The 14,599-nt window shown below is 39.0% G+C and overlaps 1 protein-coding gene across 1 annotated transcript in view; it reads right to left on the reverse strand.

The window, feature by feature from the left end:
- LOC309669258 (solute carrier family 12 member 7-like) overlaps positions 1–14,599 on the reverse strand; it is a gene marked incomplete at its 5' end in the record, with an annotated part of 76,723 nt that overhangs the window by 20,620 nt on the left and 41,504 nt on the right. Inside the window, 5 exons of the mRNA XM_082479863.1 lie at positions 1,789–1,957; positions 4,315–4,419; positions 6,429–6,548; positions 7,742–7,840; positions 11,316–11,434. Coding sequence (XP_082335989.1) covers positions 1,789–1,957; positions 4,315–4,419; positions 6,429–6,548; positions 7,742–7,840; positions 11,316–11,434 — 612 coding nt within the window. The remainder of the gene's footprint in view (positions 1–1,788; positions 1,958–4,314; positions 4,420–6,428; positions 6,549–7,741; positions 7,841–11,315; positions 11,435–14,599) is intronic.

Consider the following 14,599-nt stretch of genomic DNA (forward strand, 5'->3'; position numbering starts at 1 on the left):
CAAGTCTGTTAGGAAAGCTAACAAACCCGTCACTGTGCAAACAGTATTTGTGAGGGCATATCAGTTCAAGTAGATGTTTTCTTTTTTCAAAAAAAGACAAGAGAAATCTTGATTTCCTACAAATCTTCTATAAACATTTTCTAGTTAAAACTTTCCAAAACCAATGAGGCCTCCGAATGCTCAAACTTCTACAATTCATCTTCATTTCCATTTTAAAACAGTTTCCTCGTTCTTAATACCAGGTCTGACTTTCTAGGGAACTCAAGGATTAGGTCTCCCTTAAATGCATTCCTGTTCTCTCAAAAATGTAGTTGACTTCAAGTTAAACCAACTATAGGTAACATTTCAAATCCTCATGGGTAAACAGTTTCTCTTTAAAGTTTTTATGTCAGAGGCATGATTGTATTCTTGGTTTTGTTTTTTATTCACATATGTTGATAACAACAGCTTAACAATCACTTTCACAATAGATCATTGCTAGACTTTTTAAACCATATTTTCAAGCTAATTGCTCTCTTGGTGCCTTGTCTTGTGATATCAGCTAAGCCACCTGGCTTCATACTTTGATATTTTAAAAACCACTGGGGACAAGTCTGAACACCAAGGGGGCCAAAAAAGCTGGGAGAAAAAGGGTAGTTAGCTTTGTTAAGTCCATTTCAACATCTCAAATGTTCATCTAGATACCAGGTCTGAATAAATCACAGGCATTTTTACACAGCTTTGAAGACGACCTGGATCAAAATATTAGACATTTCAAGTGATACTCTCTTTAACAACACTGAAGATATTAACCATTTTTGGAAGATACAATGGCAATGAAATCCTACTTTTGCAGTAGACTTTACAGTAGTTTTCTAAAGGCAATAGATTTTACAATAGAATTCAATAAAATACATGAAACAGTGTTTTCTAAAAAAGTTTCTCCACTCTAAAGTTAGGAACAGGAGAGTGTACGTAGGTAACCAAATATAATTATCTATACCAAGCTACCCCAATACTGAATTAAACAAAGAAGTACACAAGTTGCTTAAGAGCAAACAAAAAGAGAAACTTGCTTTGCATTGAAAGTCCAAACTGTACAAACAATGGATCTTCAGAAGCTCAGTCTATTAACTTCCCCTTTTCCTTCAGGGGACAATTTAAAATTAAGATCAGGTATTTTCAAGGGCTTCCCACAAAAATGTTTATGTATTTCCAATCGGTAACACAGTCAAATACTGACAAGTTGCCAAGAAAAAAAAAAAAAGTCCTACCTTTTCTGGAGATATGGGATAAATAGGAAAAAAAAAAAAAAGGAAGAAAGGGATCTGAAGGAGGATACTGTTTACAGTTAAGCAACAGAGTAAGATACCAGCAAAGACTGCTCCTAATCCTAGCTCTGCTATATATTTCTGGGATGAAATTATGCCAAACATATCTGCATTTGTTAGATAAATGTTAAAGTTTCTGTTAAATAAACCTGTTTTCTTCGTAAGGTAATTTGTTAAAAAAAAAAAAAAAATCTATAACCTGGCTTTTTCAAGAATGTAAACTTGTGAACCCACAGCTCTCAACATTAAAAAAAAAGCTAAGAAGTATCAGCATTGTCTCATCCTATTGGGAAATTTTATAAAATGTTTTGCAACACACATCAACATATTCTTTATATATAATCACTGATTGTGCTGATAGTAAAAACTGATTGAATACTTTACAACAGTCTGTTCTAATTCAAGATACCAGTTATACAGATTCAACATTTAAATACTAACGGAAGTTACAAGTGTTTGTAAGCTGTCTTTTACATACCTCTTCAGCTTTCTGAGTTTCTGTACATTTATCCAAATAGATTCCCTGAAGCACAGAGCCCACAATAGTCAGTCCTTTACCAGCCTTCAACTGAGAGGTGAAAGAAAGCAATCTAGGATGTTTCACCAACTGCTCACCATCCAAGTTTAACAAGACCAAAAGTTGAGGTCTACCAGAAAAAGAGAAGTTAAACACACACATATACATATAGAAAAGCAAGAAAGAATTGGAGAATTAAAGTTTACAACTAATAAAATGCAGATTGTTTAATTCAATGGAAAATGTTTATCTATCAAGCAAGTAAATCATAATTTGCAATAGCAACAAGACTTCAGGTATAGAATTCCTACATGAGCCACCATACCATAATTCTGAAAAGCTACCTTAAACAATAGTTTTACCAAGACAATTACTGAATCAAAATTATCACCCCTCCAAGGTGATAGTGCAACTTGCTGCTTCAAGTGGTTAAATACTGAATGCACACCAGATTTTTTTTACACCTTCATCCAGTTGGATTTTGAAAACCTCCAGAGACAGAGATATTATCACCTCTGGGTAACTGCTTCAATGCTTAATTACCATCATCTCCACTTTTATCTTTTTTTCTTTCTCCATTTTATCATGTTCTCTCATTCTCCTACTATATACTGCTGTAAGGAGTCTAACGCCACTTTCTCAGTAACCTTATTTTAGGTATTGGATGCTTACTAGTTAGTTATATCAGCTTTTAAGCTCCACATAAGCCTCCTCCAAACTGAATAACCATTAGTACCTCAGTCTCTCCCCACAGGAGATGCTCCTGTGCCCCAACCATCATGTCAATGGTCCTCTGCTAAATTCGCTCTAGCTTATTGATGTCTTTCCTATATCAGGGTGCCTAAAACTGGATTTAATATTCTAGATGTATTCTAACAAGTGCTGAGCAAAGAGGAATATTATTTCCCAATATATTTACTTCTCAATATACTAGCTATGCTCCTGTTAATGCAGTCCAGCAAGTCACCACCAAGGCACACTGCTGGCTTACTATCTACAGAGAACCACAGGTCCTTTTCACCAGAGCAGGTTCCCAGCCTTGGGAACTTCCCAGCCCAGGTACTGGACTTCACACTTTTCCTTCTGGATTTTCATGATGTTCTTGTCAACCCATTCCTCTACCCGCATAGGTCCTTCCAAAAGGACTGTCATACCCTTAACTGTACTGATAGTACCCCAAGATCAGTTTCAGCTGCATACTTGATGAGGATGCATTCTGTTACCTTTAATCAATATCCAACCTGCTTACTTTTCCCAAACCAACATTTTATAGTTTTTCTGTCATTACTACAAATTAAAGAGAACAGAGTTGGAACACACATCCCACCTCAAAACCAGCACAGTTTAAGATGTGACAAGAAGGTCCAGTTTTAGTAACGACACTGACACAACAGAAAGATAACTTATCTGGAACTGAAGCAATGTCAGACATTTAACAGGAATACTCTTAGTCGACATGATATTAAACTACATTTAGTACTTAGTCGACACTACATTTAACAGAATTACTCTTAGTCAACACTACATTACGTTGGTGCCTCTGAGATGCCAAGTTCCAACACAAATAAGGGCAGTGGCTCATGTATTCCACAGTGTATCAGTCCCATGACAAATGGTAAAATAATGCCATTACACTGAATGGGAAAAGAACATTGCATGTGTGTGCAACTCAGGGGTACTATCACACAGCAGTGACTGTAACCAAAGTATCACATTTAGTGACATTTTTTTTTTCGTGTGTTCCACTGATCAGTGTGGAATGAATGTTGTGATGTTGTGAATGTTCCACATTCATCAGACATGACAGTGTGCAAATGGCCTTTTGTTTTTAAATGTTAAGTAATTTTTTCTGTTTGCTTTGAGAAAATCGATAGTTTAACAAGTAAAAAGAATATATTGAAAAAATAATAGTGGACATCTAACCCCATTACATACAAATGAACAGAAAATGTGAGATTTTTTTTCAATAATATCTGAGCAATTTAGAAAGTGTTACAATTAAATTAAGCTGTATTAAAAAGATTGACACAAAAAGTGAATTTAAAGAAATAATGGATCCTCTGTATATTTATACAATGTATTTCAGGAGGAACATACATAGAAGCAAAAAAATAACCACCCTTATGGAACTGCAGCATTTCTTCAATAGAGACTGTGGGACTCAATGATAGCTGTTCCTTTGAATCAAAAAATCTGTATGCAAGCAAACATTAGAATTCTTCTGCACTTTGGACAACTATGGCAATAGCACATGGATTTAAGTTCAAGTTAGTTTGCTCGTACTCCCAGCAAAGTTGATTACTTGCTGACCATAACTTGCAGTCTATTGCAGTAAAATAATACTATCGCAAAAACATCATTGCCATGCCCAAGTTAGAACACTATTTTAATGGTGAATTTCACTTTAGTCATTAGCTTTACCAGCAGTATTTCCAATATATTTGTTTATTTCAAGAATTTCATGACTTTGGAAGGCATAGGGCTTACCTCCAGTTCTTGGTGTGAGGAGGACTGTCTTCAACACGAAGCAAAGCATAGCGAGCTGCATTCAGAGACAGCCCTCGGATTCCATCACCCCATTCTTTTTCCGCTCTTCAGGATGCAGAAAAGATTTAGTTAACATGGTCCCGATTGTTTATACAAATTAAGTACATTTTCTCATGTGAGGGATAATGGGCATAAAAAAAATGAACACTTTTTTGCATGAAAAAACTCATCTTGCAGATTTAAATCAAGAATGAAGACTAACAAAGGTAAAGCAGCCTCAGATCCCTTCAAGAAAACTAGCTATTAAGTATTGAATATTTATTATGATCTATTTTATTCATACTTCAAAAGGTTTTTTTGTAATCATGCCACTACTTAAGTTGCTTTTAAGCAAGAATAAGTGAGAGCTACTTAAAAGGAATTGTTTTAGAGCAGCAGAATAAATGAGACTTGACTTTGTATGGATTACTGTGTTATATCTTCCCCTCAACACCACTACAACTTCCTCCACTTCTTTTCCTTCCCAGCTTCTTTCCCAGATGAGCCTAAATCTTTACCCACCCTCCCGACTCCTTTCAATCTCCCTACATTTTCTACTCCTCTTTCTCCCAGTCCAAAGCTATTCTATGTGCCAGTTGGCCAACCAAATAAGAAAGAACTGTTAGGCTAACACATTATTTTCCTCTGTGGGGATTCTACAACAGCAAGGGGTCCATCTCCCTTGCCCTCCCTCCCTCTTATTTCTATTCATGAATTCTCACAGAACTTTGTTACCTCTAGCCTTCTTTTGAAATAAGGCAAACTGAATTCAAAAGCTATTGAAGAACAACGTGGCAATTAAAGTGTACCCTGACAGACAGCACAATCATCTAAGTTTCTTTTACTTAGTTATCAAAAAATTAAAATAAAAACTGAGGTTTTCCTCCAGACAGCAGTTTTTAGAAAATTTCAGGCTGACTCTCTCCCCACTGCCAAATCAGCCCCCGCATTTGTAGAGGCAGGGAGAAGAGAGGTTTCTGCAAAAAAGAACCTCTTCCTACACGGTATAAGTGCTGGCTATGTGCCAACATTTGTAAAGCCTGTTTACAAATTTGGATGTATGTGCATACTTACATACACACACAAGCAGATCTGACTTCCTGGCTAAAATAGGCAAATTAATTTCCTTATAATGAACCCAGTAAACGGAACTGTTACAATCCAGGAAAGCATCTAATCTGGAAATGGAGACATTAAAAGATGAAGAACCCACAAGGTGGGAGCACTTTATACCAGCTGATCCACTTAAGACCTGTGCTTAATCACTCATCAAAACAACCGGTCTTGCTTCAATTTCGCACTTGACAATTATTCTTGACTAGAATCTTTCAGCATTTGGCATCTTTCCTTAGAAAGGGGAAGCACACACATTACTGATCATAACAACATTCAAACGCTAGAGGTGATTCAGTTGGGGATTTTTTTTGTTGGGTTTTGGGTTTTTTGTTGTTGTTTTTTTTTTGTATTTTGTTTTTGTTTATTTGTTTTCTTTGTTTTATTAGGAACTCAGCATGTTCTTTAAGTCTCCTACTTGCACAGCATTTCTTACAGGCATGGCTCTATAAGTGCCCCTTGTCAAATGCATACAGTACAAAGTATGTCGCAATTTAGAGATTATCTAAGCCTTCAGAAAATAGATAATTTTCAGTGGGTGCTCTGGATTTTTCAGTATGTTTCATTCTAAAAAGTGCTGAAGTCCACACAAAATAGTAGAGGGTTTGTGCTTTAGCACAGGTTAATAATAAGGTGAGAGTTTTGTAGTAGTTGCTGCTTGATATTAAAAGGTGATGTTCCTGAAGTACCAAAACTTTACACCATAATCTCTGTTCAAATGAAAATTTGTCAGCCTCATTGGTTCTTATTTTGACCAGTTCTGGCTGTAGAGAATTTTGGAACAGAGCTTCCAGAGAAATTAGAACCTGAAAACTTACAACCCGTAACAGAGATGGGATCTTACCTTGTTTCAAGGAAGGCTCTTAATTCTATTACTTCAGTTGTGTCTATTTTATACAAAAGTGCTTTCTGCTGAATGTTAAAGATATTAAATATAGAATAAATAAGATACATGGTCTTACCCTCTATATTCTATGTATTTGTATATACATCCTGCGATTAGCATGGCAATCAAAGCATAGTACCAAGAGCAAATGAACATCAAGGCAAGACATAAACTCATCCCCAGGAATGAGAGAGTCCTAAAAGAAACCACGTTTTTCCATTTTTTTAAATAAGCATGTAAGTGTTCTACAAAGTCAATTTCTTATTTAAGTTAACTTCCAGAAAAACCTTTCTTCTTCAAAGGCCATTTCATAGCTACTACACAAATAAAACCACACTTTTAGTTTATAAAAAAAAAATACATTCTAAACCTTTGTGTGACATAAATAATACAATTGAACTAGATATTAACAATAGATTTACTACACTTAGTTCTGAAACTATCAGCACCTCCAAGTAAGGTCAATTTCAAAACACATTGCTATCACTCACTGCCTGTTGATTTCCATTTAAGCTAAAAAAAAAATAAAATAAAAAAAAAACCATCCCACAAACATAAACAATGCTAAACATCATTATGTTACTTCCAGCAAAAATACTTGATCCATTTAAATAAATTTGATTCAATTGTATTCTCCACTTCTATTGTGGTCTGTCACTTAGACGAGAGCACACAACAGTAAACGAGAATAGAGAAAACAATATTTCAAAGGCTATAAAGAAAGAATGACTGTGAGCTGAAAAAGTTACAGAAGCATTTACAGATTAAAGTTTATATACCTGTTTTGCCCACACTATTATTCAAGATAAGTGTAAGTCAGATCAGAACTGGACAGTTTTGTGAATACTTTTAGTATTCACAATAAAACACCACAGATGTCTTTTTAGTATTCACATAAAACACCCCAGATGTCTTTTTAGTAGTCACATAAAACACCCCAGATGTCTTTTTAGTAGTCACATAAAACACCCCAGATGTCTTTTCACCTGACTTGCAAATTAGAGCCAGCTTTCACTGTATTGACAAAGAGTGTCAGCAGACGCAACTTTCACTTGGCACCTTCAGTTTGCTTTAGTACCATACAGGTATGGAGTCCAAATGCATCCAGTTTTAAACCAAAGAAATGCTTTCTACCTTTTATGAGGACATGAATCTAAACGTAATTTGTCTAAAAGAACAACAGCTGCTCTTTCATGCTTGACTTAACAACATTGCTTTTTATTTAGTAGATTTGGCTATGTTAGTATAGTTGGCTGTTAGCATGTTCAGTGCATGAATCATAATTCATTTAAGTCAGAAAGGAGATTTCGCTTTATTATTGCAAGAAAATAAAAAATTTAGGGCTGTGTTATTAGTTTTAACTCTTCTGAATAAAGGAATATTCCCTACCAGTGGTAATACTTGAAACGAGGTCTCCAGTTGGGAGTCCGTAAAAGCGTCTGAACTGCACAAGCCAGATTTACAAACATATAGCACATAAGGAAAAACCTGTTAAGACAAAACAAAAAGAAAGCAATTTACAATAGCAAATTAACTAGACAAATTTGCATTAAAAGGCTGAACACAGTCCAAAAAAGCATAGGAACTCGTACACTATGTTCACAGTGGCCAACAGAAGACAAGACATAGATTAAAGTAATACCTGTAGCATATTAGGCCTCAAAACATGGTATTAGCATAATGTAGAGCTTCAAAGTTTTCAGAGAAAGTGTAGTAGCCAACTGACAATGATGGTGTACTGGTTTGGGCAGGAATAGATTTACTAGCTTATATGGTACTATGTTCTAGATTTGTAACACAGGTATGTTTTAACGGTTGCTGAGCACTGCTTACACAGCATCAAGGCCTTCTCTGTTTTTCTTGTTGCCCCACCAACAAATAATCTTGGGGAGCTGACCACAAACGACCAAAGGGATATTGAATACTGTATGACATCAAACTCAGCAGTAAGTGCTCATGGAAAGGAGGAAAAAAAGGTGCACATATGGACTTAAAGGTGTTTGTTTTCCCAACAACCCTGCTTTCCTGGAAATGGATAAACATCATTATTTTGTTTTGCTTGTGTGCAGAGCTTCTGCCTTGCCTATTAAACTGTCTTTATCTCAACCCACAAGGTTTCTCACTTTTACCCTTCCGATTCTCTCCCCCATCAAACAGGGGTGGGGGTAGATTGGGGGCAGTTAGTGAGCTGATGTGTCGGGCTGAGCTGCCTACTGGGGTCATCCCATAACACATAGGATTAACTTCCAAGGCAATGTCAGTAAGACAAAGTACAGCTTTGCATGCTGGCCCATTTGGTGTGGGAACAATGGCTGAACGTTGGCTATTTTTGCCACCGGCCATTAGGAAAACGGCAAAAGGTGGTTTTGAGGCTGCAGTCAAGAGGAAAGCCCTGAGCCCCAAGGTTTGTATGGCAAAGAAAGCGGTTCCAGGGGACAGAGAAGACAAGGTATGGCTTTGCATGCTGGCCCATTTGGTGTGGGAACAATGGCTGGACGTTCGGTATTTTTGCCACCGGCCGTTGGGAGAATGGCAAAAGGTGGTTTTGAGGCTGCAGTCAGGAGGAAAGCCCTGAGCCCCAGGGTTTGTGGGGCATACAAAGCAGTTCAAGGAACAAGCGAGGAAAAGGCACAGCTTTGCATGCTAGCCCCTTTGGTGTGGGAACAATGGCTGGACCTTGTTTATTTTTGCCCCCGGCCATTAGGAGAACGGCAAAAGGTGGTTTTGAGGCTGCAGTCAAGAGGAAAGCCCTGAGCCCCAAGGTTTGTGTGGCAAAGAAAGCGGTTCCAGGGGACAGAGAAGACAAGGTATGGCTTTGCATGCTGGCCCATTTGGTGTGGGAACAATGGCTGGACGTTCGGTATTTTTGCCACCGGCCCTTGGGAGAATGGCAAAAGGTGGTTTTGAGGCTGCAGTCAGGAGGAAAGCCCTGAGCCCCAAGGTTTGTGGGGCATACAAAGCAGTTCAAGGAACAAGCGAGGAAATGTCACAGCTTTGCGTGCTAGCCCCTTTGGTGTGGGAACAATGGCTGGACGTTCGGTATTTTTGCCCCCGGCCATTGGGAGAATGGCAAAAGGTGGTTTTGAGGCTGCAGTCAAGAGGAAAGCCCTGAGCCCCAACGTTTGAGGGGCACTGAAAGTGGTTAGAGGGGACAGTGATGACAAGGCACAGCTTTGCGTGCTGGCCCCTTTGGTGTGCGAAGAATGGCTGGACATTGGGAATTTTTGCCCCTGACTATTGCAAAAAGAGGAAAAAAAAACAAAAAAAAAAAAAGAGAGGGTTTTTGAGGCTGAAATCAAGAAGAAATCCCTTAGCCGCAATGTTTGTGGGGCAATGGAATCGCTTCAAGGGAACAGTGAGGACCAAGCTCAGTTTGTATGGTGGCCCCTTTGGTGTGGGAGCAATGGCTGGACATTTGGAATTTTTGCCTCCTGCTAGTGGTAATTAAAACAAATAGGTGGTTTTGAGGCTGAATTCAAGAGGAAAGCCCTGAGCCCCAAGGTTTGTGGGACGAGGAAAATGCTTTCGGTGTACAGTGAGGACAAGGCACAGCTTCGCGTGCTGGCCTCTTTGGTGTGGGATCAATGGCTGGATGTTCAGTATTGTTGAGCCTTGCCTGTGGGAGATTGAAACCAGGTGGGTTTGAAGGTGAAGTGGGGGGGGAAGGTATTGAGTGCCACTGAGTGCCACTGTTTGTGAGGCTATGAAAACATTGCCAAGGGACAACGAGGACAAGCACAGCCTTCGCTGTTTGGTGTGGGAGCAATGGCTGAATGGTCGCTATTTTTAAGGCTGGACGGCGGGAGATTCAACAAAGGTGATTTTGGGCTGAAGTGGGGAGGAATGCACCAAGCCCAGAGGTTTGTGAGGCATTGAACCGCTGCCACAGGACAGTGAGGTGAAGCCATAGCATTCTTTACTTGCACCTTTTGTGGGTTGCAGTTATTGCATTTTTGCATTTATTAAACCCGGGTCTAGAGAGAGGGGAGAAACGTGTTGTGTGAGGTCATGAAAGCTCTGCCAGTGGAAAGTGAATACAAGCAACAGCATTCTCTACTAGCACCTTTTGTGTGGTTGCAATTGCTCAATGTTTCCAGTTTTTGAAGGCGACTCTAGAGAGAGGGGAGCAATGTCTTCTGTGGCGCTATGAAATGGTTGTCAATGGACAGTGTGGACAAGCAAACCTGCCTCCTGGCACCTTTTTTGCAGATGCCATTTCTGGAAGTTTGGAATTTTTGGATCCTCTAGAGCTTGGTGCTGCACACTTTCTGGCATCTTCATCTTGCAAACTGCTTTTTTTGTCCTCTTGCCAGGGCCCGACACCAAAATGGGAATTATCCAGCAATTGCTGTCATACAAAAGGTGCCAGGTGGGGAAACTGTGGCTTGTCCTCACTGTCCCTTCGCAGCACTTTCATTGCCCCACAACACTTGCAGCTCCATGAGTTCCTGGCAACTTAATCCTCAAAAAGAACTGTTTTTCCCTCTTACAAGGGCCGGGCTCAAAAATTAAATCATCCAGCAAATGCTCCCACACTAAAGGTGCCTTAGGGTGTCCTCACTATTCCTTGACAGCACTTTCATCGCCCCACACAGCTTGACGCTTCGAAGTTTCCTGGCGACATAACCCTCAAAACATTTTTTTTCCCTTGTTATGCAAATTGTCTGACATGGAACGTGCCACAACTCAAAGCTTTGTCTTGCCCTCATTATCTGTTGGCAGCATTTGTTCAGCCCATGAACACTGGGTCCTGCACATTGCTAGCACATTAACGGTCCAAACATTCGCTCCCATGAGAGCCCGTGTCGGAAAATGAAAATGTCTAGTGATTCCTCCCACATGAAATCTGCCACAACAGGACTGAAAGCTGTTGCCTGTCCTCACTAAACCGTGCCAGCGCAAGGTATTTAAAAAAAATAATACTGTTTAACTTAAGACCACAAAACACCACATTCATACTCACATTGAAAGAATTGGTGCTACACTGTCCAATGAGGCTATCAAAATTCCTATTTCACAAATACAAGCAGTGAGGAGCAGAGCCCAAGTCGGTTCTCCATTTGCTTTTCCGTGACCAAATACCTAGTCCAATTCAAGTAAACAATAAGATTAGGGAAATCTGGTCATCACGCAGTTATGAAATACGGTGCAGATTGCAAACTAACTCTAACTGGAACCGAAACCAGTCACTAGTTACAAAGGAAAAATGAAGCAAATCTATACTACAAAAACCTACAAACAGAAGTGCAAAACCACACATTTCCAATAAGAAAACTGTTTACTAAAATAGGCAATGACTATATAATAATAAAGTACTCTTGCAGTTGCTGTTGAACTTCATTTCAAGTCCACATGCATCAGAGATTTATGCTTAGTCTATAAAAAGCTAATATAGTTGAGGACAGTATTTTTTGTAACATACACAATAGGCATCAAGTCCGTACTTACGAATATGAATGTCGATCTTTAAAGAGAACTTAGCTAAGCCTATGGTCCTGCGCAGAGCTCCACCAAAAATCATTTTGCATGTGGTAGCTTCCTTCGGGAAGAATTCTATCCAGCTATACCAGTGATAGATGGCAAAATGCCTCACCTGAAGTTCCAGTCATATTTATTCTCCTTCATATTCCTCCATACAATTATAAAGAGTAAACCTTCACTCCTGTTTGCCATAATGGCTTCCTTTCCAAATGTCTAGGTTCTTCCCCTCACTTTCTCCATACCGTCTTCTTCCCTTAGCTTCTTGTCATCCAACAATCTTCCTTCTCTTGTATTAAAATGCCATTTTTTCTGCTCATGTTTCAAGTCTTTTGGTTTTTTTCTGAAATATGTCATACTCTTGCCCCTATATTAATCTCCTTGCATTCATTTCCTTGATAGTCCATGCAGCAGCTATATAACTCCACAACTGCAATCACTTTTCAAGTCTCAAATCCCTCTTCAAACATCCTGCTTCTTTCTTCTGGATTCCCTTTCCCTCACTTCCCAAACCACGTAAATTTTTTTCTCCACTCCTTTCAAATCTAACCCCAATAAGAGGGTGAGGGGTGACCGTAGGATTCCGAATACCAAATTTTTTACTTCAGACAAAAGCAAAATTTTTTGTTTGTCTCTCTCAATACAACCCAGCATTTACAGTTTATTGCATTACAACCGCTTCCCACACACAAATCAAACTCCAGCATGATTCTGTCCCCCCACCCCAGCATACTTAGTTTATTTACTTCCATTTACAGGTATAGGTTGTGCAAGTCAGGGAACACACCACTGCTCTCAACCGTGAAATAAAGCAGCAGCATGTTTGATATTCTTGTACATCCTCAGCATCTTTCTCCACCCCGGTGGAAAAGATGCTCCTAAACCAAAGGAATTGTGGTATAACTTTCTCAGTGAACAAGTTGCCAACACTGTAGGTGCAGAGCAGCTCAAGCCAGTAGAATGGGAGATGCAGCAGTTGCACTGCTGCAAGTGCTGCTGGCAGAACATTCAGGCAGCCAAGGGGCTGCAGAAGTGGCAGCTGCTGTCTTTTTAACTGGTTTACTTCTTGATTCATTAACCCTTCTGGCTCCTGCTCCCAGCAGCAATATTAGCCTACATTTCCAGTGACCATTCTCCCCTCCAGTCCAAGAGAAGAGAAGGACCTGAGAGAAAATATGGATATAGCCCTACTGAGTCTAGGCACTAGCAGACAGACCAGGGAAGCAGCAGCAGTGGAATGGAACAAAGTGATTAAAGACTGAGAAAAAAAGTTGGCAACAGCACTATGATCTGCCTTTAAAAAAGAAAAAAAAAAAAAAAAGAAAAAAAACAGGCAAAAACAACAACAAAAAACCCCACAACACACGAAAGAGAATCCACCTCCCCAAAGCCACTAGCATTACCTCTTCCATTTCGCTTTGCTTCTCAGCTTTTCCATCCATCTCCTCTAACCCTGTGCACTCCTTCCCCCTCTTCACACTAGTCATTTCGTTGTTTCCTTCCTTATTTCCCCTTTACTACATATTCTGCATGCCTCCCTCCTCCTCAGATGTTTCCCCCCTAACCCCACTTAAATTCTCCCAGCTAACCCATCATTCATAATAGTCCTAGGAACATCCTAGCTGAAGAATTTTCCCCTCAATTCACATATACATGTGTTGACTCACTGTAGGCTTTCCCCAAACTCAGGAACCATACCAAGCTGGTGATATTCTATACCTAGCCCTCACTGATTGTAGATATCTCTGAACAGTTTAAAGTTATTCATCAAAAGTTATTTCTTGTTCTTAATATAACATACTAGACTAACTTCAGATATAAGACAGTAACCTAGAGCACACATCTGATCAAGACTCCAGAGGTAAGTATGAGTATTCCCTGCTTTACCCAAACTTTAGTTTGGTCACATAACTTAGGAATCAAAATCCCAAAGAGATATATTAAAAAAAAGTGTTCCAAATCGTCCTCAGGACTCTCTCTATACAGAACAGCTTATTCTCCTAAATTCAGCCCTAGCTATCTTCAGCATCTGTGCTATCTGCAATTTCTTTCTGTGTTCTGCATTTGACAACTGTCCCCTAACTCTGTTCCCAAAATATTTAGTCACTCAGACATAATCCTGTTTTTTATATTTGAACCTGTTCTTAGTAGGTTGCCATTGTGCTGTGCAACTGTTGGCTATTCTCAGCAATTTGAGGTAAGCTTTCAAACTCCATACTTCACCACAGAAATCACAGCTTTGCTGCCTAGTCATGATAGTATTTTGGAATTTTATTTCTTTATTTCTTTATTTTTAACTCAAGTCTAGTTGGCTAGTTCTTGCAGATGCAGCCCAGCTGTTGAGAACTTTTCCCAGAAGAAACACATCTCTTCTGTTTGACAGCTCCCTTACTTCCTTTGAGAAAAAACTGATTTATTTATTTTAAAAACATGCACAAGGATGTCCGAAGAATCTTAGTATTTGGAGTCACGAGATAGAATTCTATTGTTACATCTTTATTAAATTCATTTAGTTTACAAAAATGAATGAAAATTAGAATTGTATCTCTATGATATGAGAAGTATCACACAGTTCCATAGTGAGATTAAATCAACTCTGTTCACAAACAGAAGTTGTAAACACAGCCTGGGGTCAAGATGTTCAGTTGTTAGTTGCTTCTCAGTTCATTTATTTCCTTTTATAGAAGACTTACATTCTCAGTTTTGAACCAATAATTTCTATGTGTAAGAACAAAAATAATTCTATTGCATTGCACAGAAATATCCAAG

Source organism: Vanellus vanellus, assembly GCF_965231255.1.
Source record: "Vanellus vanellus genome assembly, chromosome: 2".
In the NCBI taxonomy this organism is placed as follows: domain Eukaryota; kingdom Metazoa; phylum Chordata; class Aves; order Charadriiformes; family Charadriidae; genus Vanellus; species Vanellus vanellus.